This window comes from Drosophila eugracilis, unplaced genomic scaffold (genome assembly GCF_018153835.1).
Source record: "Drosophila eugracilis isolate 14026-0451.02 unplaced genomic scaffold, ASM1815383v1 contig_90, whole genome shotgun sequence".
Classification (NCBI taxonomy): domain Eukaryota; kingdom Metazoa; phylum Arthropoda; class Insecta; order Diptera; family Drosophilidae; genus Drosophila; species Drosophila eugracilis.
This window is the reverse complement of record NW_024573812.1, coordinates 7,869,401-7,890,762: the sequence shown is the minus strand read 5'-3', so window position 1 is coordinate 7,890,762 and position 21,362 is coordinate 7,869,401. Positions and strand designations below refer to the sequence as shown.

At 46.2% G+C, this 21,362-nt stretch overlaps 1 protein-coding gene across 1 annotated transcript in view; it reads right to left on the bottom strand.

Moving 5' to 3' along the window:
* LOC108113064 overlaps window positions 1-21,143 on the bottom strand; it is a 44,225-nt gene extending 23,082 nt beyond the window's left edge. The window contains exons 1-2 of the mRNA XM_017223500.1: window positions 20,382-21,143; window positions 938-1,598 (exon numbers count right to left, since the gene is read on the bottom strand). Of these exons, the coding sequence (XP_017078989.1) occupies window positions 938-1,598; window positions 20,382-20,447 (727 nt within the window). The 5' untranslated portion in view covers window positions 20,448-21,143. The remainder of the gene's footprint in view (window positions 1-937; window positions 1,599-20,381) is intronic.
* Between the last annotated feature and the right edge of the window lie 219 nt (window positions 21,144-21,362).

The window sequence follows — 21,362 nt, the reverse complement described above, 5'->3', positions numbered from 1 at the left end:
TCGATCCATATACGAGTGTGTGTTCCATGGTGTGTCTGTTTCTGTTTCTGTCTCTGATTCTGATTCTGTAGTGAAGGAAATGCCTCGTGCTCGGACTGATATCGTTGGTATGCTAAAGGCTTCACAGTTTCCATTTATATCCGGCAGATACTCGATGTATGCATCCGCAACGAGGTGGCACAGGTTTACTTCTGGCCATGGCTAAACTATTGATGAACCAAACAAGATTACCATGGCCATTGCTCAAGGAACGCATCGCATCCACTTGTCTGTCTATGCGTGTGTGTGTGTATGTGTGTGTATCTCTGTATCTGTGGGATACGTGCTTAATGCCTTGTGAGCAAATCAAATGAACTTTTCATGGATTAGGCCCAGGCCACGTTGAGGCCGAGGAAATGCCTCGGCCATTTCCATTTGCCATTTGCCATCAGCCATCAGCAGCTGGCCTGATTAAAGTCGTGTCTTTAAAGTAGTCCGAGCATTTTCCCCCCTGCCAAGTGCCATCGCTCACACAAGACCCTTTAATTACACACATAATCACGCACTGGATTATGAATAATAGTGAATTCTATTATTTATTTTGCTCCTTCTCTTTGTTATTATTGATTGCGAATCATTTCAATTTAAATTATTTAAACATATCCTCAATCTGCGTAAGGCTTAAAAAAGGAAATGTTTTTTTTTTAAATCACTGAGTCTTTTAATCACTTCTTTAGTTAATGCGTAAAAGGCTCAGGAATTTAAAATTTACTTTACTACAGAGCTAACGTCTAAACTTTAATAGTGGACCTCACATAGTAATCTGATTTTCTTTTTCTTATAAAAATTCATAAAAATCGAATTACTTTTAAGTCAACTATCATCAAACTTAACAGAATGTTATGCCAAAGCTAATCCATAAATTGAAATAACAATAATTAATGTTTCCTTTACTCACGATTCACTTTGCTGACGTCGAACTCCCGTCGCGAGTCCAAGGCCGGATGGCTGAGGAGCTTCTCCGCCTGCTGCTGGGCCTGCTGGACGCCCACGGCCATGCCAAGGGCGGCCGGTGGGAGGCAGGAAATGCTGCCCCGCTCCACTCGCTCCTCCCGATCCCGCTCCCTCTCCCTCTCCCTCTCCCGCTCTCTCTCCCGATCGCTCTTGGGGGTGGCATTCTGACTAGATGAGGCTGTGGAGGAGGAGAGCGCCTGTCCTTCTGAGTTCTGAGTGGGATGGGCAGTTGGTGGTGTGCCATCGGAGGACCTGCGTCCGGCAACTTCGCCACCCACTCCTGCCGCCTGCTGCGACTGCTGCTGATGCTGCTGAAGATGAAGATGGTGTTGCTGCTGTTGCTGTTGCTGCTGCTGTTGCTGCTGGTGATGTTGCTGCTGCATCTGCAACTGAGTAAGCTTCTCCTGGACACCCTGTAACGAGGATCTTCGATGCTGATCCTCACCAGCCACGACCACGCTGTGGGGTGGCGACAATGAGTGCTCCTTCTTGACAGCCAGATCCGCCAGACTGGCTGAGGCGGAGGAGGCGTTCGGGGATTTGGCATTGGCCGCGGCCACAACGGCGGCCGCGTTGGCAGCTCTGGTTAAGGCCAAGGCCTGGCTCTGAAAGAGAATCGAAGAAGAAAAGAGAGAACAATGAGTTAGCTGGGGCCAAGCTTTTCCATTTGTCGTTTGTTTGCCCGGCTAAATGATCCGGTGAAATTTCCACTTCCACTCGAAATAGAAAACAACCCAAATTCGCTTTATTGATTAAGTCAACAATGGCCATGAGAATCGTCTCAGCCCTGACAGGCGTTGATTTCTATTGATTTGTGAGCAACAGCCTCTGCCTCGGCTGAGGGGCAGTGTTTGCTTTCTATAATTTAGCAAGTAATTTGCTGCACAAATCGTGGCGAATCACGAAATTGTCTTTAATGATGCGCAGATCTCGGACTCGAGTCTTGAGACTCGAACTCGAGATCGTTGTCGAAGCGTAACTAAATTAATGTGGCTCTCGTCTCCAGTCCATTAAAGAGCAGAAAGCTCTTTCACAATGCTACACACATGCCCGTTTACCCCTTCGCTGAAGACCGCGTCCAAGTGGTCCCCACAAAGCGGCAATTGATGGCTCCGCTCCGCTCCGCTCCGAAGCGAAATCAGCGACGGCCCTCTGCCCTTGTGCAGAGGGTGACCGAATTCCGAGCTGGTCAGTTAAAGATACTTCATTGGGTTCGCTTTGATTTAGATAGTGAGAAGGCAACTGATGTACTAATCCAGTATCTAATATACTAATAACTAGTTTTACTGGCTCTAACGATATGATGAATTAGATCTTTTAGAGACCCATTTTAGGGTGATATAAAGTCAATCTAGATCTTAAAACCATCTAAGTTCCTTAGAACTTTCTCATCTGCGAACCGGACTGATCTCTCTGGTCATGACCATTTACTTTCCCACTAGCCATCCCGAGTCGACCCAATAATTATAGCGTCTCGCTGTGGCTACCGTTTTTACCGTTTATACTGGCTGAGCACGCATGGAATTCCAGCAGCTTCTAAGGTCCAGGGATTCCATCCAGCCGACTTTTTTTCCCGTTCCCCCATCCCTAACCCATGCGTAGGGATTGGCAAAAAATTATGGCATTGGCATTCGGCTTTTTGGCTTTTTGGCGCTGATCGTGCGGATAAACTTAAATCGAAGCCGAGGCATCGAGATTCTGATCCCGGCCAGGTCGATCGTCGCCCCTGGCTAGTTTGTCAAATGAGGGCATAAAAACAGCGGCAGTCGCTGCCCAAGGAGATCCTTTTGCGAAAACATGTTCGGAAACTTAATGAGAGCAAAGGGAAGGCTGATCCGGCCAAGGGGTTTGGGTTGGGGATGGGGCTTGGGTCCATCGAGGAGCTAAGGATGGAGCTGCAGCGGCGTCTCTGCTTTCCACAGTAGCCGCATCGAGTTAGCGATCAGCGACAAGCAGCAATCGATCTTGTGTTATAATCATCGCCAGCCAACCCCACCTTTTCCTCTTGGCCATCAGCGGCGATTTAGGCCCGCAAAAATTCATTTACGCTTTAATCAATTTCATTCACTATGCAGCAGCAGTGGCTGAAGCAAAGGAAGTGGGGATACACAGAGAGAAAAGTCGTTTGTAAAAAGGTAATCACCCTTTGATGAAAGGTTGAAGATCTCTTAGAAGTGCTACATAGGAAACTTATATTTTGCAAATACCTTTGAATTTCTTACTGATGAACATTTTATTTTGACGATCAGAAATCTATAAAATTTCTCACTGTGCAGCGGAATATGGAAAGGAACCCGCAGACAGAGCAATTTTCGCCTAAGGCCTCCAGCCGACAATTTCAGCTTACATTGATCTCGTCTTGTCCAAGTCCCGCTGCCCGTCCTCCTTTTTGCCCTCTTGCAGAGCTGCTACTTGGCTTCTGTTCCTGGCCACATGTCAAGAAATTGACGAAAATTCGATCAAAATTTTAATTGATCGCCCTGCAGTGATTTGGGTTCCCGAAAAATTGATCTACCCATGGCATCCGCATCTCCGTTGGACCATATATAGTATGTATCCATCCGTATGTATATTCTTCGCGCTTGCACTTGCCGTAATTTTCGGTTTCTTGGCCGATATCGACGGACGACCGACTCGTGTTGTGATTATGTTAATAGAGGTGCTGCCCCTTTGCCCCTTTGCCCCAGCCCCCTCTACGGATTCCTGTTTCCGCATCCCGCCCGAGGGGGAGGACGGCGCTCGCCTCTGCCGGAAACTGCAGTGCCAGCGGGCACAAATTGCGAAATAATCAAACATTTCAAGGGCTGCCACCAAATGCATGGCATTAAGCCTGGCCGAAGAATGCCTGATCCTCTAGAGGCACTGATTGCTGAAGAGCCCACTGAATGAGTCATCATCGAAAGACACGAGTTGGGCTCTTAAGGATAGAAAGGAATCTATAATCTTTATCGGAGTATCTTGAAATATCTCCGTGACATATATCAAATTCCAAGTGAAAGCCCTCAAGTAATCCCGACTCTTTATCGGAGTATCTTGAAATATCTCCGTGACATATATCAAATTCCAAGTGAAAGCCCTCAAGTAATCCCGACTCGATCACACCATCCGCCTATTAATATTACCTATCCAAGGCATTAATCAACCCTGCTCACTCCTGATCTTCCAGACGATCATCCTCGCTGAATGCTAGCAATCAGCCCCCTTCCTTTCCAGCCATCAAGCTGAACATTTTAATATTAACCTGTCAAAGGCCATAATTGACAACGATTAACTTTGTCTTTTGTCTCGCGAAAATTTACATTTTTATGGTTCAATAAAATAAATCAAAGGAGGGGAAAAACCCGAATATGAAGGGGCAGGCAGGCAGCAGGCAGCAGGCAACAGCTTTTGCGAGGCGAAACGAGGAGAAGCTAAAAAAGAGACCCGTGAGCACAGTGGCAGCGAAAAGTAATTGCAGCACATAATAATCTCGCATTTAATAATCCTCATTAAAGCGCAAAATCACGTCGGTCCGCTGGAGAAGAACAAGAAGCGACGGTCGCTCTTGCCTGATGGACAGTTTACACTAACAAATATCACCGCCACCTTGACGAAAGGTTGGGGGGGGAGGGCAACAAGAAGTCTCGGATCTGGACAAAATTAGAGGCCCAACATTGGATGTGCTTTTTTTTTTGGCTACCCTCTCGAAATTCCAGAACAAGCTGAGGGCTTCTGTTTCGGAACCCGAAAATATGTACAGGGCCCCCAAAAAAGGGAGGATCTGGAAGATGAGGACAGGGCAGGGATGAGAACGGAGATGGGGATGCGGACAGAGAGGAGGAAGCGATGCGCATCAATCGATGATATGATGAGCTGACGTTTCGGGTTGACGTTTGCTTGTCGTCAATACGTCGCCTAATAACACGTCGCAACAGGTAGTCCCCGAACATCAAGCGATCGGACGGACAGTTGGGGATTCTGATTGCGACACAGATACAGATACATCGGAGATGGAGATGGAGATGGAGATGGGGCAGGAGATGGAGATGGAGATGGAGCTGCTGGCCAAGAAAGGAGTCTCTCTTTTTCGGGGCTTGATGGAATTTCATCAATTGCATGAAAAATATGAAATTAGTTTGGGCCGCCGCTGCCCGGCGAGAAAGGCTACTAAAAACTCCGTTCCCTGGCTACTGGATTTTTAATGTGTTTTAATCATCGACAGCAGATCCGACTGGCTGCTGGTGCGCCTCCTCCTTTTGGCTGGCTAAATTGTTTTTGCTCCTCTGATCCTGGGGACTGATGTATGGCACATTCCACTTGGGCTATAAATCGTGGTTGCGCCTGGCACCATGGCGCTGTCTTCTCCTTGTCCTTGTCCTTGGCCAAATATCATTTGATTCCTCTGCCAGGCATTAATTGTTTTAGCTCCAAGTGCTTCGTGATGGGAATGACTGATCGAGTGAGGGTTAGGGATTGGGATAGGGATCGAGGGATCTGACTGATCGCCGGTGAGAATGAGGTGAAAATTCTTCCATTTCGGTGGGAATTTCGGATAAGCTCTTCTATCTGTTGCCTCTTGTCAACGGTCTTGTTCTTGTCATGTTCTCTGTCAGTTTGCTTAGCCAACAACACGCAATCGGCCTGAAAGTGTTGATCAGTTCGGCAGCAAGCACTGATCGGGGATCTCTTTTCTGGGATCTTAATCGTCACACAACTGAGACCTCATGACTATGTGTTTATGCACTCGAAGAAATTGCTTGAAAACTATGCCTTAAGTTGAAAGAAATCTATCAAGCGAGTAATAAAATCAATAAGAAATATTCTTTCCATAATGAGTCATCTAACATCTTAACTGGTTATTGCCTTCCAGAAAGTATCTTTTTACCATCTACCAACTAACTTCTATACTTTCCTTTCCTTTAAGTGCAGCCACACATTGACATTCCCCACCGTCTGAGATTATAGTATGTCCGACTGGTCTGTCTTCTTTTTTGCTTATCGGGAGGAGCCTCCGATCTGCTAGCTGCGAGCTCCGAGACATTACCATTTCCATTGGCCGAGACTCAGACTTTTTTCTGGCCGTACGATTGGGTGTTTGGCAGCGTTTTTATGCCGTTTGCAGGGGCCGGGCCCCTGTTATTAATTATCATCGTCAGCGGGAGGCGATCAGCGATCAGCGGGCCAGAGATTCGTGTTCGTAAATTCCCTGGCGAGCGGGAACTTGGCGAGCAGGAGAATGCGATCATTTGGAATTCGGCGCGTAGAAATATCATTTTCGTGATTTCTCTGTCTCTTCAGTTTTCGCTTTTCGTAATTTGTATGAGATTTTTGGAATATTCTCTGAGTTTGGCCATTTATGTGTGTCCCTGCTGTCTGCTGCTCGCTGCTCACTGCTCGCTGCCCGCATGCCTTGTGTCCTTAACGAAATTGTGATTAAGTGTTTCAATATCGAAGTGACGAAAGGCAGCAGATCGACCATCCATCCACATCCACATCCACATCCAGACATGGCAGACATGGCCAACTTGCATCCCAACGATGGCGAACATCGTTGCGACGTGCAAAATAATTAAAAATCAGCGAACGTTTTTCGCGAAAGAGCAGTAGTAGTGCCTTGGGCTCCCTTTTCGCTTTTCACATTTCGCCCCCCGGAAAGATCGACGCCCGCATCGAGTTCGCTGAGTGCGAAAAAACGCCATTTAAAGATGCCACAAAGCCGCAGATAAGCAGAGACAATGTGAGAGAGGGATGGCTGGTTGGTAGGTTGGTAGGCTGGTAGGCTGGTAGGTTGGATGGATGGATGGCCAAAACCGGTTGACAAAATACGCCGGACTTGGTATGCGATCAGTTTGAGCGATAGCCAGATCCAGACTCAACTCCACTGCCAGCCCAGACGATCGCGGAAGAATTTGTGGCCAAATTACGAGCCCAACAGCTACACAGCAACAACAACATCGAGCCCAGCTACCCAGCTACGCGGACTCAACCTGAACAGCGACATTTAATTATATTTCATTTCATTTTATTTTACTGCCTCGCGGAGGGCTTTTTCGGTAATGCTCGCTGCACTCGACGCATTAATGATGACTTTGCCCTGAATTGCAGAGGCCTACACTCAATAATAACAATAATCATAAAGGGGAGAAGATGGAGCTGGAGATGGGAGCTGCGGCAGCAAAGGCAAAGGCAAATCGCCAATTGGCAATGGCAATGGCATGTCCAAAGACGAGAAGCAGGTCCATGTCCATGTCCCCTGTCCCCATGCCTTGATTATGCGCGCGTTCCTTGCAGATCCCCTTCACTCTACTCCCCTTCTCTGACTGCTCCCTGCAAAGGTCCTCATTATTTCTACTCGTCCGACATCAATTTGAGATCATTGCTACTGGTGCTACGGCTACTGGAGAGCCCAACATCTTGGCTTGAACTGGCCAAGTGGCCAAGTGGGAAACTGGTAGTGGAACTACCTCGGCTACTGGGGAGAAGGTGTCGAGTGCTTGAAATGTTTTAAATACAAAAATTAATAAAGCTCTCTCGTGCTTACAATGTGTGTTGGCATTTTCCGTTCTTTCAATTACCTGCCCTGAGTATTTCCCCCCAAAGCGAGCTGGGCAAATTATTAACTTAACACTTGATGCCCACTTAAATCGATCTGGCAAGGGAATGGAAAGTAGCAAAACTTATTGCATTTTAATGATGGATATCTAAACTGTTTAGTACAGCTGTGTTTTATAATGGTTATAGATTAAATACGAAAAAATCCATAGTTACTACACCAATAATACAGAAAAAGAACTCAATTTTTAAGTTCCCAAACACTTGATAGACATCTTAAACACAGCCAATGGCCATAAATACTTCAACTTGGAATGTGCTTAAGCCAGCAAATTCTGGTAATCCTTTAATTACAGGAGCAAGCACCTTAACTACCTGCCTGCTCAGTGGCCCAGCATTTCCGATAACCCAAAGTGGTGGATAATTCTAGAGTGTCATTTGCCATCGATCAAGTAACAGCTGACAAAGTTCCTGGAGCATCAGGAGAACAGTTAACGGAAGAGCAAACTGCAGTGACAACCCCGGGTTTTTAGTGTTTTTTTCTCCGTTTGGATGGACAACGACATCCTGGGCTATGTAGGTGCCCTTGCCAATGCCAAATGCCCGGCCAGGCACCGCCGAGTGCCGAGTGCCGAATGCCAAATTACAATTTCAAGTTCAACATGCCGGGGCGGCATATTTTCCTCTATGCCAGCCCCTCCCCTTACGCCCCTTTTCCATGTTTCCCTGCGGCTGGAAGAGTCGTTCATGTGTGACCCGCTCTCTCTCTCTCTTCGCCTCTATCTTTCTATCTGCTAACTGTTTCACATGATCCTTTGTGTTCCCATCCCCTTGGAGTCCGTGTTGCGCTTGAGGAATTCCCTGCTCAGCAAATTATTACCTACACATATGTCTGTCTGGCTGTCCTGAATGTTTGCCAGTGTGTGTGTGTGTGTGTGTGTGGGTCACTCCAATTATAAGTCAATTAAATAGGTTAAAAGTTAGAAATGAGAAGGCAGAGGAAGCGGAGTTAGGGGACACAATTTTGTCACGGCCAAATGAGCAGGAACCAATTTACGAGCCAGCAGTTAGTGCTTTCCAGGAAGAGGATCTAGCCAGAAGGGAGATCTTCCCATCTAGTCTCCACAGTACTTATGTAATCGCCTGATTCCATAAGCAAATGTATTTTATTTATCAATCAATAAAGAACGCCACGCTCCAATGCCGAGATTCATGCAAATTCTAAACTGATTCTCGCGGACAATTGGCCCATTGATCAATCATTTAACCAAGAATCAAGAGCAAAGCAATCAAGTGATCTGTGAGCCAGCCTAATCGACACCGAAAGACATCGAAACCAGAGATGCACAGAGAGATGCGAGAGAGTGGCCGCGTGGTGTAACCATCATCAAGTGGCAGCAAACGGTTTTAATTCAATCGCACCAATTAGAACGGAGGCGCCCCCAAAACGTATAGCCACCGATGGTTCTACGACCATATATATATGCGCTCAATTAACTGAAATATCTGTAGATGTAAATAATCGCACTGCGGCTTGACAATTTGCGTCACATTGCCACGGGGCTTGGACTACAGCTGGGAGCCATTGGAGGAGCTCCATGCCATGGAATGCTCGAAAGCAAAGTTCAACATTTCGTTCGCCTCGCTCACTAATCTGTCGGGGTCAATCGATGTTAAGTAGAATCACGAATACCAAATTAATTGATGCCGTTGATATGCGCAGCTACCAGTGTTCGGCCTTTAGTAGTCTCCATCTCCAAGAAGAACTCACTCTCTCTCCATGATGATCCATCCATCCATCCATCCATCTAGTTGAAGGGTAAGGAAGGGTGCCACCGATCGAGAGATGTGTGTCAATCTGTTAGTGCGGCGGCTCACATACACTTCTAGCGAGTGTCAAATGGGTAAATAATACTCGGTTCATGTTTTGAATTAATTTTAATTGAGATTCATTTGTAAGCAATCAGTTAGATTGTTCAGTTGAGCTCTGCCAGCTTACTGATTCTGCGCAGAAAGGCGACTGTATGTATCTGATAGATACTTCAGATTTCCTCATCTTTGTAAGCTTTCTAATTAAACTTCTGGCTGGACTTCTCCATCTTAGTATCAACAGATTAAAGTACTAATCGGGTAATACTGATCAGCCAATTAAAAAGGTTACTATATATTCGAGTAGATAATCCATTTAGATCAGTTAACGATTTTATTATTTCAGCTTTTGCCAGGCAATTAAACAGCACCCCTGGCCTTACGCCGCTCCCTCACTAAATGCCGGACTAAATGCTGTCTATCGCTTGATGGTTGTAATTAATAAGACACGCCAGCAATCATAATTGAAAACATGTCTCTTAGCGCCGAAAGCCTCGTAACAGCAACACGTTGCACGTTGCTCTGGCCAGGGGGCAGGGCAGGGGCACAAATGGGATGGTACGTAGTAGGTACCCTGGTACTCTGCCTATATCAAACAATCTTAAACTTAACAAGCCACAGAACACAAAACACTCCCCCTATTTGTGGCCACCTCGTTCCTCTCTCTTTCTGCCCAGCTTGCCCCATCGACAATTGTTTGACTTTGCAGCAATGTTGCAAGCTGCAAACTGCACTTCATGTAAGTGTGTGTGAGTGTGTGTGTGTGTGTGGATGGGTACTTGTCTATTAGCAAAGACAGCTAGACCAGTTGCCGTGGCAAGTTGCTACTTGCTTGCAGGTTGCAGGTTGCAGGTTGCAGACGGTTGAAGACGAGACGCAACGCAGACGAGCGTAAGATAAACAACAAACTGCGGCCGGAACGTGCGGCCAGCCAAATGCAATTAAGCTAAAAATGTGAAAAATATCCCCCAGCGTGGAGTCGAGTAAAAGTGGATAGATAGACACATCCCCGTCCGTGGCACTGTGGCAGCCATGTCTGCGCCTACCAATGCTAGCCCCTCGATAAATAAAAATGTAAATTATGTCTGCTCTGCTTTAAATTGATAAAACTGGCACATCGGGGGCGGGGCTGCATCGGAAATGAGGGAGGTCGTCGCGGAATATAGAGTTTTAATTGGCGTTAGTGGATGGGTTGCGATAGAGCGGATTAATTGATGAGATAATTTGATAGGAAGTTAGGACCAGAATCCTTTTTAATATTGAGTTACAGAGTAATTCATTTCAAAATTTTAAACTATCTCATCTCAAGACATAAGCCAAGATTCTCAAGAAAAACAAATAATCTTTGATCTCCCTTCCAAAGGACTTGACTCCCTCTGCTAATCCCAAGATCAGAGATCCTCTAATCCCGCCAAGGAGCTAACTAAACAAACGAACCCAAGATACCCATTTCAATTGTGCAGTTTGAACAGCTGTTCACCCAGGCAGCCGAGCAGGACCTTCTCCTCGAAGAGCGCGAGTCCTTCTTCCTGTAACTGCAGTTGCAGTTGCGTCGGCGTTCGCTTTGACATTTGGCCCAGTGCAAGTGGCACCTTGAGGGGTGCTGTAAGCAAGGGGACCAGGGACCAGAAGAACAGGAAGCGGCCTGAAATTTGGACAGGACATTGCAGATAGCCGAGAGCCCTACTTAGATAACAATTGCAGAAAGTGCATTCGCAATGTAAGTGCAACGAGGGCAGCTGGGGAGTAGTCGAGTGGAAAGGGATGCCCCGGGTGAGGACGATCGGGACGATGAGGATATGTGTGTCAAGGGCAGGCGCCAAAGGAGTACCACTGCTCAGGCTAAGTTGAGTTAAGGGGAAACCAGCCAGTCGCGGAGACCTGCCTACAGCTGTCGCGAAGTTTTCAAGTCGGAGTCGGGGTCACACCCACCGACGGACAATCAGCAATAAAACAGGACGAACGGCGACCAACGAAAGGGAAATGCGACAGAAAACCGCAAGCCAAATTGACCGGAAGCTCTTATTAATTTGCTATTAGCCATAGACAGACAGGAAGTTAACTTAATTTGTGTGGCTTTGGCCTAAACAGACTGGCCAGTCTTCCACAAAAAATATGAAATAAAAACGCCAGCATTAACAGCAGACAGTCGAAAGAAAACAAAACGTTTTCTAAACAGGATGTACGGGTCCAGGACATGTGAACTTCAAACAGAGCAGCCTGCGCAGTGGTCAAAATGCAAGTGAGCTTTTACCGTTAGCGGTAACGAAGCCTGATTAGATCAGCCAGGACAAAGGCTCAGCCTTTCTCCCCACCATCAGGGTCAATTAAAATGTTTGCTCCAATTGCGTTAGGTCACTTTTGTCCACCCCCTGACCACCCCACCTTCTGCAGCTTTCACTTTTCGCGTCCAGGGATGAGTATAAGGATGGGGGCAACCTCAGAATCGAGAGCCCAAGACTTCAGATCGCGATATATCGTACGGGAATAAAAAGAACAAAAGTCGTTAATGATAAGAGACCAAATGACGTACAGCCCCTCTTTTTTCGCTTTTTCTTTTTTGAATGGGGGTGCAGGGGGAACGATTAGAGATACACCAACACACACACATGCCAAGGTTCACCTTGGACTCGAGTGGAAGTATTCCCGTTTTTATTGCCACATCGAGACAGGAAGCACTCGGCAGGGGCATCGGCAGAGGCAGAGGCATACAATGCAATGGGGGGAAGACCTCTAGACAATTGCTGTTCCACAAATGAGGTGCGAGCTCTCGATTGCGAGATTATCATATCAGGGCACACACATCGGATGTTCGGATGTGGAGGGCTCTTGCAGCACCCTCATTTGTATAGGAGACAGCAGTGTCCTACTTCTCGAAAGTCCTGCTCCTGTTTCTGCTTCTGTCTCAGATCCAGAAAGTGAAACCCGATGTCTGACAGGAAGCAGGGAGATGAGCGTGTGCCGACTTCATTCTGGTTTTTAACATACAGCACGTGCTGCCTTGAGAGATGGTTAAAAGGGCCCATCAGAAGCTGTTGCAAAGGGGATAAAATGTTGCATTCATCATTCAGGTGGTTAAGGTAAGTAATTACTAAATATCAAGAGAAATTTGTATGCAAAAATTAAACATGAAATAAGAAAGAACACTTTGATTGTAAGGAAATCTATGAAGGATGACGATGAAGAAAACATGTTCAATTTTAAGCTTGTTAAAGGAGTTAACTTAACCTTCAAAGGAGATATAACAAAATAGTAGCAAAAAGATAATATTATTCAGATAAACCAGAATCATCCTGCCCTAAGTTTACCATAATTTCCATCTTATGGTTAATATTTTCTTGTACCTAACTTCCTGTCCCATAAAAGCTAGTGAAGGTCCCATTTTCCGTCTTCCAGCAATTGCGAAAAATGATTTTACGGATTCGATGACAGTTCTCCGGCAGGCGCAAACTTTTGTTTGGTTTGATCGGCTTAATGATTCCTAGACAAATGGCTCTTGCCATTCAGGGAGTCAAACGTAAAAAAGTCAATTAAAAAGGGGGGGCAGGCTAATGCCACGGGGGGTGGCGGAGGATATCAGCAACTGTCGGCGGACACGCGCCACCATGGAGTTGCAATTTCCGAGTTATGCGTGCGAAAATGTGGCATGGCCAAGTGGAAACTCCGAGTGGCAAACAGCAAACGGCAAACGGCAAACAAATGGCAAATGGAGGATGAGGATGAGGCTGAGGTTGGCGAATGGAAAATGCGGCACCTTGCCACGTCTGGCGTCGCTTTTAATGCTTTTCTTGGTGTGAATTAATTTTATTGCCTAATTGTCTCTCCACGCCACATGTTGAAACTATTAAGCGCATTTTAAACAGGCCCAACTATGTAAGTTTATGGATCTCCGAGAGTGCCAGCCCGCCCCCTTTGGCAAGGCCCTACGGCTGCCTCTTTACGAGTTTTCCAAATATATTTACCGCTCGCCAAACAGTTTTTGGCGACACTCGGAATCGGTTTCTGCTCTAAACGCTGGAATATGTCTTTATTTTTAAGCGGAAAACGTTTGCCAGGCCCGAAAATCGCCAAACAGGAAATGCTCTCTGGGAAAATATTTATGTAGTTCAGGGAATTCGAGTGCGAAAGGTGCTTAAAATCTATTTCAGCCGCAGTTGCATAATTACTTAGTACACATTTTGTTGCAACTCAAATATTTTAGTAGTTGCACCTTAAAACCCCTCTCTTTACGATCAGAAAACTATCAATAAGAATATGAGTAATTGCTATATTCAGGTAGTATCAACGTTTCAGCTCTTTAGATTGCAACTTTGAAACATTTTGGTTAATTAGCTGTTGTAGATACATTTTGCATCCAGCAGATACATATCTCTCGCATCGCCTCGGCGTTGTTTCAGCTGTTCCCAGCTGACTGCGGACTTGTCTAGGACAAGTTAGCGAGCCAGTAAGTCACCCTCACCTGTTTGCATTGCCATAGCTACGGGGATCTGGCAGCTCACTACCTCAGTGCCTCATTTTTCCTATGGCCTATGGTAGTTTGCCGTTTCCCTCGCCCTGAACGTTTTTTTTTTATTAATTGCATGTGGGGGGACCTTTGGTGGTTGTCTTCTAGGTTTTTTTTTTTGTTCCTATTCTCCCTTCCAGTTCCTTCCCTTTCGACCGGTAGTGCTGCTGTTTTCTGTTCTCTTTTCTTTTTTTTTTTTTTTTGTATATTTTTCTGACTTTCCTCATCGCGTTTTTCCTTAGCGCTTCCCGCTCATTTTTTGTCCTCCTTGGCACAATGGGTTAATGTTAACCCACACACATACACATACACACACGCACATCTGATCACTTCCCTGACGGCGTTCGTTTAGCTCGATTACGCTTCCGGTTGCTGTTACCGAGTTCCCGAGTTCCCGTTCCCTTCTTATGTTTTCCTTGTTTTTTGTTCAACTGCCTCCCGATCCTGCAATCGAATGACACAATTTCTGTTTTGTCATCTGCCCGGGAACGCTTCCTCCGGGCATTGTCATTAGCCTCCTTTCTATGCGAGTGAATCTACCGGTCCGGCTGATGATCGTGGCAATTAGGTGGGCACCGGTGCGAGTTCCTGTGCGCTGGAAAGGCAAATCCATTGTCTGGCCAGGGCGCAGCTCACATAAATTATGGGATAATCCGACATAAGCGTATTTCCATGATCTGCTCGAGGCCCTCGGGTTTTTGTGGCCCAACTGACTGAATGAGTGATTGAGTAACTGCCTGACTGACTGAATGACTAACTGAGTGAGTTGGTGACAACTTCCTGCTGCTGGGGAGGTAAAAAGCCAGGGGGATCTCCACTACCCACTCTCCCTAATTAGCGTTTTGTGTAATTGCTGCCACGTTTTGCCTTGCAGATTAGCTGACATTCACATAATATCACATGCAGTGGCGGCCCCACCCTCTCCTTCGGCCCGGGATTAGGTTTGGCTAACACGCAAAGTTTAGCCAAGTTTAGATGCATTGCATCCAGCGTGTGGGGAACAAAATACGATGACACCGATAAGCGGCCACCGCCGTCTGACATGCGAGCCACCCACTTTCCAGGTGATTTCCCACCTGCGGCCGCTTTCAATTTGCACAGGAATTGATTTGCTTTTTTCCCTCTCTGTCCCTCTCTCTCTTATTCTCTCTCTCTCTCGCTATTTTTTTGGGGTTAGTGTCAAGCACGCAAGGGAACTGGATTTGGCATGGGTCATCGGCTCGTTGGCACTCGTCGTTGACCCCCAAAAAAAAAGATGCAGCTGCTGGTGAAGAGCCAACCCTGCCCTTATTCTCTTTGGTTTTTGAAATTCAAATCGAATCCAAGTCCCGGAATCAGAAGTGATTGCCTTAATTGTGTGTCCAATCAATCAATTTCTGTTTACCCAAGACCACATGGAAAATTGGGGGCGCTTCATTATGATAGCATTGGGAATTTATCGAATTCCGTTCTTGGACTTGCGGCGGTTATCTTCCCGAAACGGTCGCATAATTCCCAGAGATTAGATTAACCAGTGTCGGGGCATTTGATATACAGCTCCTAACGCTGGTCAGGCTCTGGTTTTGGGCTTGGTGACCGGGACCCTTGGCCAGTTTGAAAGGCCTCTGATAAAAGGCAAACACACTAATTTACACATTTAGATATTAGCCATTAGCTGTTAGCCATAGGAATTGCCTTTGGTGAAATTGATTAGATTTGGATAAAAGGCGGCTGGTGACCCATTGTATAGATTAGATTGGTTAATGATCGAGTTTACGACGCCGATTAAAAGGTATGTATGGTTCGATATATCAGAGGGAGAGCGGGAAAGGAAGGAAGTCGAGGGGCAGAGAGAGAGAGAGTGAGGCAACCTGATAAGTGGATTAGTTGATCACAGTAGTCGGACTAGAGATCGCCAATAAATCGCTGGTAATTTGAATCGATCGACGGGCAGGGAGAAGGACCAAGAGCTGGAGCTGGAGCAAGTGCAAGTCCAAGTAGCTTATTTTCCAACATTCCGCTCCTCGCCTTCCGCTGCCAATTCAAACTAATCCCCTGTAAGATGTCCACACACACCGAGCATTTCCTCTCGCCATTAGCCATTAGCCATCGCGGAGTAACCCATTGCCCATTAGCAGAAGGGGCACCACTTCCTGGGGCACCACAAGCTGCGCGATCGTCGCCGTCGCTGTTAATGTGTGACTTTTGCTGTGTTTTTCAACGACATTAATTTTGTGTGTTGGATCTTAAGCCGGATTTAGTTAAGCAGCTCAGCGATCGTCGGGCATTGAATGCCAGGCCGCTGGCTACCAGACGTCTGGAACGCTCTGCCGCTGCCGCTCCAGCTTTGGTCACATTTTGTTGGGAGCGCTTAGGAAATATAATCCCTTTTGTCGATGCCAGGCATGATCGCCGCTTACTTTACTCACTCCGCCCGGCGATCACCTGTTTATTTTTGGTATTGGTATATCGATATATGTGAGTTTGAGTATTGGGTATTTTGAGACCGTCTCGGAGCGCTCTTTATAATGTGTCGCACATTAGTTAGCAGTTAATACTTTAAATAAGACGAGGTTACCGACTCTTTGGCTCTGGGCCTCAAGAGAAATATGCTCGCAAGCCGATTGTCGCTGTGACTTGTAGAAACTCACCGGCTGCTGTTGCGGCTTATGATTTTCAACGGGGCGTATTAGTGATAACTAATAAATCTTCAGCACCGAAAATACCTTCGTGTAAGCCCCACAATGTCATCGTGATCAGAACCAAAGTTTATAATCATTTATATATATATATAGAGATAGATATAGATAGAAATTTCTCCCCAGATATTCATTTCAGTTCCACTTGCCGCCAACCCACTTGTCATAATTCTCAAAACATTGGGAAATTTATGTCCGCCGGAGAGGAGGAGCACGGATTTGGCTAGCCCATTTAAAAATAGTTCAGAATTCGGTCTCGTATATCTACGGGGAACAAGCTAAATCCACTAATTAAGAATGAAAAAGGTGACAATGGGGGAGGCGCAACATCATCTCGCGAGAGCGAGAGGACAGATGATGACTTTCGAAATGCGTAAATTGTATAAAATTCGATTCTTTCCCGTGTTTTGTCAGGGTACGTTCATTCCGATTAAGCTGAATGACAAATGCCCAAAACAAATACCCAAAGACATCGAGAATCCACAATCTGGACTGCTCCTCCTCCGCCGCCCTACAAATTAATTACCCAAAGTTGTCTTTATCATTCGAACTTTTCCGTTTTTTTTTTTTTTCAGTTTTTTGTGTTCGTTTTCGGCTTGTATTTTTATCAGCTTTCGGTTCGCCTTAAGCTACAAAGCCTGAACCGCTTTTATCGCAATGTCTTACAAATCGTTTTATCAAGGTGTCATTAGCTGCCAAACAACAACAGTAACAACAGCAACAGCCCAAACCGAAGGTGTTCTATGATAAGTGCAGAAAGGAAAACCTCGACAAGTCGAACACGTTTTGTTGATTATCTGAGGAGCTGAAGAGCTGGAGAGGAGGAGAGAGCCGGTGAGCGGCGCCTTTGAAAGCGATTCCACATGGGGAATAGAAATACCTAGACCTGAACATGAACAACCCAAAAAACAGATCACAAAATAGTCGGGAATTGATTTAAGGCCGCTCTGCAAGTGCCAAAATCAACCAAAAAATAATAATGAAAATGAAGCTCTGACATCGTGTAATTAACTTAAAGCGTTTTCCCTGTTCGATGACACTCTGGCCACTTGCTGCCACTAACTACTATCGGGTACTAACACGGCTTTTAGTTTGATTGAAGAGCGGGCTGAGATCACGCAACGAACAGCAGACGAGATCTGGAACTGAAACCGCGACTCAATCTCTGAAGCTGAGGCCAAGTCCGCCGACTTATGATAATAATCATTATAAATTATTATAATCCAATCGGCTTTGAATAATTAATAAATACGTTTATATATATCTATCTATATGTATCGCATAATCGTGCCGTAAAAAGCCCCAGACTGACAACAGATCGCAAGTTGGAGTGAGAAAGCGACGAATGAAATGCTAAAAATGTGTTACAATCTAGTAGCAGGCAGTAAGTGGCAGCCAGTGAGATCAGGAAGAATGGAGGCCTAAGCCCTGATAAATACTGGCTGCCTGTAGTCTCGGAGCATTGAAAGAGGTGCTAGCTGCAGAGGCACGACCAAAGAAAGCCAGAAGTCAGAGGAGGCGGCCACAAAGATGACAAACAGTTTGGACATTTATGAGCGGCATTTAATGGACATTTGACTACCGGAATTTAACGAAACCGAAAACGTGGGAAGGAGGGCTTCAGGCCTGCTCAAAGAAAGGGAGAAGAATGCATTTGATTGGAACCCAGATTCGATGCGCGGCCAGATTAACCCCGATTATCATTAGTCTTGGTCGGAGAAACGGCCATCTCTCTGGGGGGAAACCAGTCAGAGGAAATGACTATTCGATGATCATGGTGAGGTATAGTAAGGTATATAGTAAGGCAGAATAAGCCATAGTAAGCAGGAAGCAGCGGCGAAGAAGATTTCAATTAATAAATATTCCATTATCTGACTGCTAATGCCGCTGCTCCTCGCCGCCTTCCTAACACTTTCAGATTAGACAAAATCGAACCATTTATAATTTATAAGACCTCAGGCCTATCTGACTGGCCAAAGGGGCTGAGGGGGGGCTGGGTGATATAACCGGGTCGAGTGAAGAGACTCGCTCGGCATTATCTATTCCCCGAGTTCGATTCCAATAGGTTTTACCCTAAGAAAAAGCCAAAAAACAGAAATTATCACAACAATAAAACTAAATGCTTTATAATTAGTTTGCAACCCCAAAAATCACACACGCACACACACACTCGCAGAAGATTTCCTATTGAAAATGATTTGTTATAGTTTTGAAAGAATTCACATTCTGGCCATACTGGTTTATTATCTGGCCCAACTTACGCCGTCTTATCTTAATCCCATTCACTAAGCATATGCGTCGACACATAAAACTGTCAAAAAAGCACAAAAATAAAGAAACAACTCGAGAGCCAGATGAAAAGGCCGAATATTCGAATGCCCTAATCGAAATAATTAGAAATTACCTCATCCCAGAAAATTGCCGAGACTTTGCCAGAATAATTTCGTTAAGGAAATTGACTTTTATCGCCAAGAATGTACAAATGCGAGTCCCAGTTGGAGCCATTTGGAAAAAAGGCAATCCCTGAGGATCAGTTCAGCTGGATTCGAGGCAAGGCTATAGACGTAATCTCAATCCTCCAAAGGCAACTATTCCCCATGGCAAGGGTATACGAAATTACTGGCATGCCAGCGAGTTTGGGCTGTTTGTTTTCGATAGATTCGGCTCGATTCGGCCAGTACAATAATTCTTGTGGCATGATTTCGGCTTAAAGACAATGGCGGTGGGTCGCTCTCCGAGATTGGGATTTGTTTTAATATACAGCGTGGAGACGTTTTCGAAATCGAATGGAAATAAAATCCATAAATTCTTGGATTAGTCAGCCCCCGTTTTCGGCGTTTGGCTAACCGATTTAACCGATTTGAAGGCGATATCAATGGGTTGCACACAGAGGCAGAGCCAGGGGCAGGGGCAGGGGCATAGGCAGAAGTCAGACCGCAGAGCCAGATAAATAATAATTACACTCACACAACATAATCAATTATGTCTGCTAATAAAGTCTGCCCGCCCCGGCGAGCCACACACACCCAGATATCTACGGACATGTGTATGAGTGATCCCCCACTCTTTCCTCCAGATCGGCCTGTTAAGGGGAGTTGGACTAATCACGCCAGCATGTTCATAATCAATTTTATCGCACTTATTTGGATTAATTGCGATATCAGTGACAGGGGCGCTCGCTCGAGTCAGATAAAAGCTAAAAAGTGGCGCACAACGATGACGCGATGGCAAAGCCCAGAGAGGGTGGTGGTTACCCCTGCCCACCTGGTTATATCCCTCAGTGCTCGTAAACCCCATCGATATCTAAGTTCGTCATCGCCTTATGCCCAAATTACCAGCATTTGTCAAAGTTACCGTCGGGATTATCTTATCTAACTTGGCAAAAGCTCTCTCAGAGCATGGAGAATGGAGAATGGAGACCGGAGAACTGAGGGTTTGGGGATCGGCTTTACAATGCAATTAGTGAAGAGCAGAGGAGAAGTAACGGAGGAGCAGCGGCAAAGATAAACAATGGGGCAAGGGCTTATCGCAGCACCGATCTCGAAAATCTCAGCCGATAAGGATTATCTTAATCTGCATAAATAGCGAAACGAGCGCATATCTACACGAGTGCTATCACTTTGGCCTGGCCATATGTCGCTTGCCCCGATTTTGTTTGCTTTCAACTGATTCATTTTTTTAAGGGAGGGAGAGAGATAGGTAATAAAGCCATCTGACTAATAGGTGTGAAGTGCCGCCGGCAAAAGCAATGATGAAATCTTCAGGGGATTGGATCTTTACAGATTCGTAAGAACTCAAGAACTCACCTGCTGACCGGCATTGGCGGCCACCCAGGCCTCGGCAAAGGTCTCCATGGCGCTCTGGAAGTCCATCTCGGTGGCGTTACAAAGTTCTAATCACTGGACTCGACTGTTAACGTATTTCTTTTATGGCCAGATGCAGGCGCGCTTTGGCATTAATTGCAATTTGGATGGTTCGCTGTGATTTGTTTGATTGCAATTTGTAACCGCGATAAGGGCAGCTCGATTTCGCATTCGATCGGGGTATATACTTCTTGATTTGATTATTATTATTTACTTTTAATTAATAATTATTTTCTTCTCTTTTGTTTAGTGACGCGTTAACGCGAATTAGACACAGGCACACACACACGCGCAACCGCACAGACGCTCAGGTGAAACGCGCGTTTCCTTTTGGAACGGATTCGATGACGCTAGTTCAAGTGGATGCTGTTGCAGTGGCTCGAGAAGATGTTGCTGCTGTTGTTGTTGTTGTTGTTGTGGGCGACGCGACATCATTAGTGCCATGAAATCGGGAGCTGATCGCGTCGCTGCGTCACCACCAGGATTGGCAGCGTATCAAATGCGGCGAATGCGGCTATCGCAAATCCAGCGGAGCGTTCACGTTTCGGATTTCCCTTGGGCAATTGGATGACGATGTAAGTGCTTGTTCTTGGCCGAGTCGAGTCCTTGGGCTCCGGACTGATCTGGCTCTCTCTGTGGGGACTCTCCTCGCTGGGTTTCGCAAAGTATTGGTGAGCGGACGCGCGTCAAGACATCCTCTCTTGGCCAAAGTTGTGTCACAACTGACGGCATTCTTTCGCCTTCGCACATTCGCCCGCTGGCTCTGCCGCCGCCGCTGCCGGCGTCGCAGTCGATGTTGCCGGTGCCGGTGTTCGGTGTTTGGTGCTCGGTCTCTTTCGGTCCTCGGCGCTCGGTCTCGTTCTGGCCCATCCCCCAGCTCATCTCCACCCCCGCTGTGACCAAGGTCTCTCTCCCGCGGCTCCA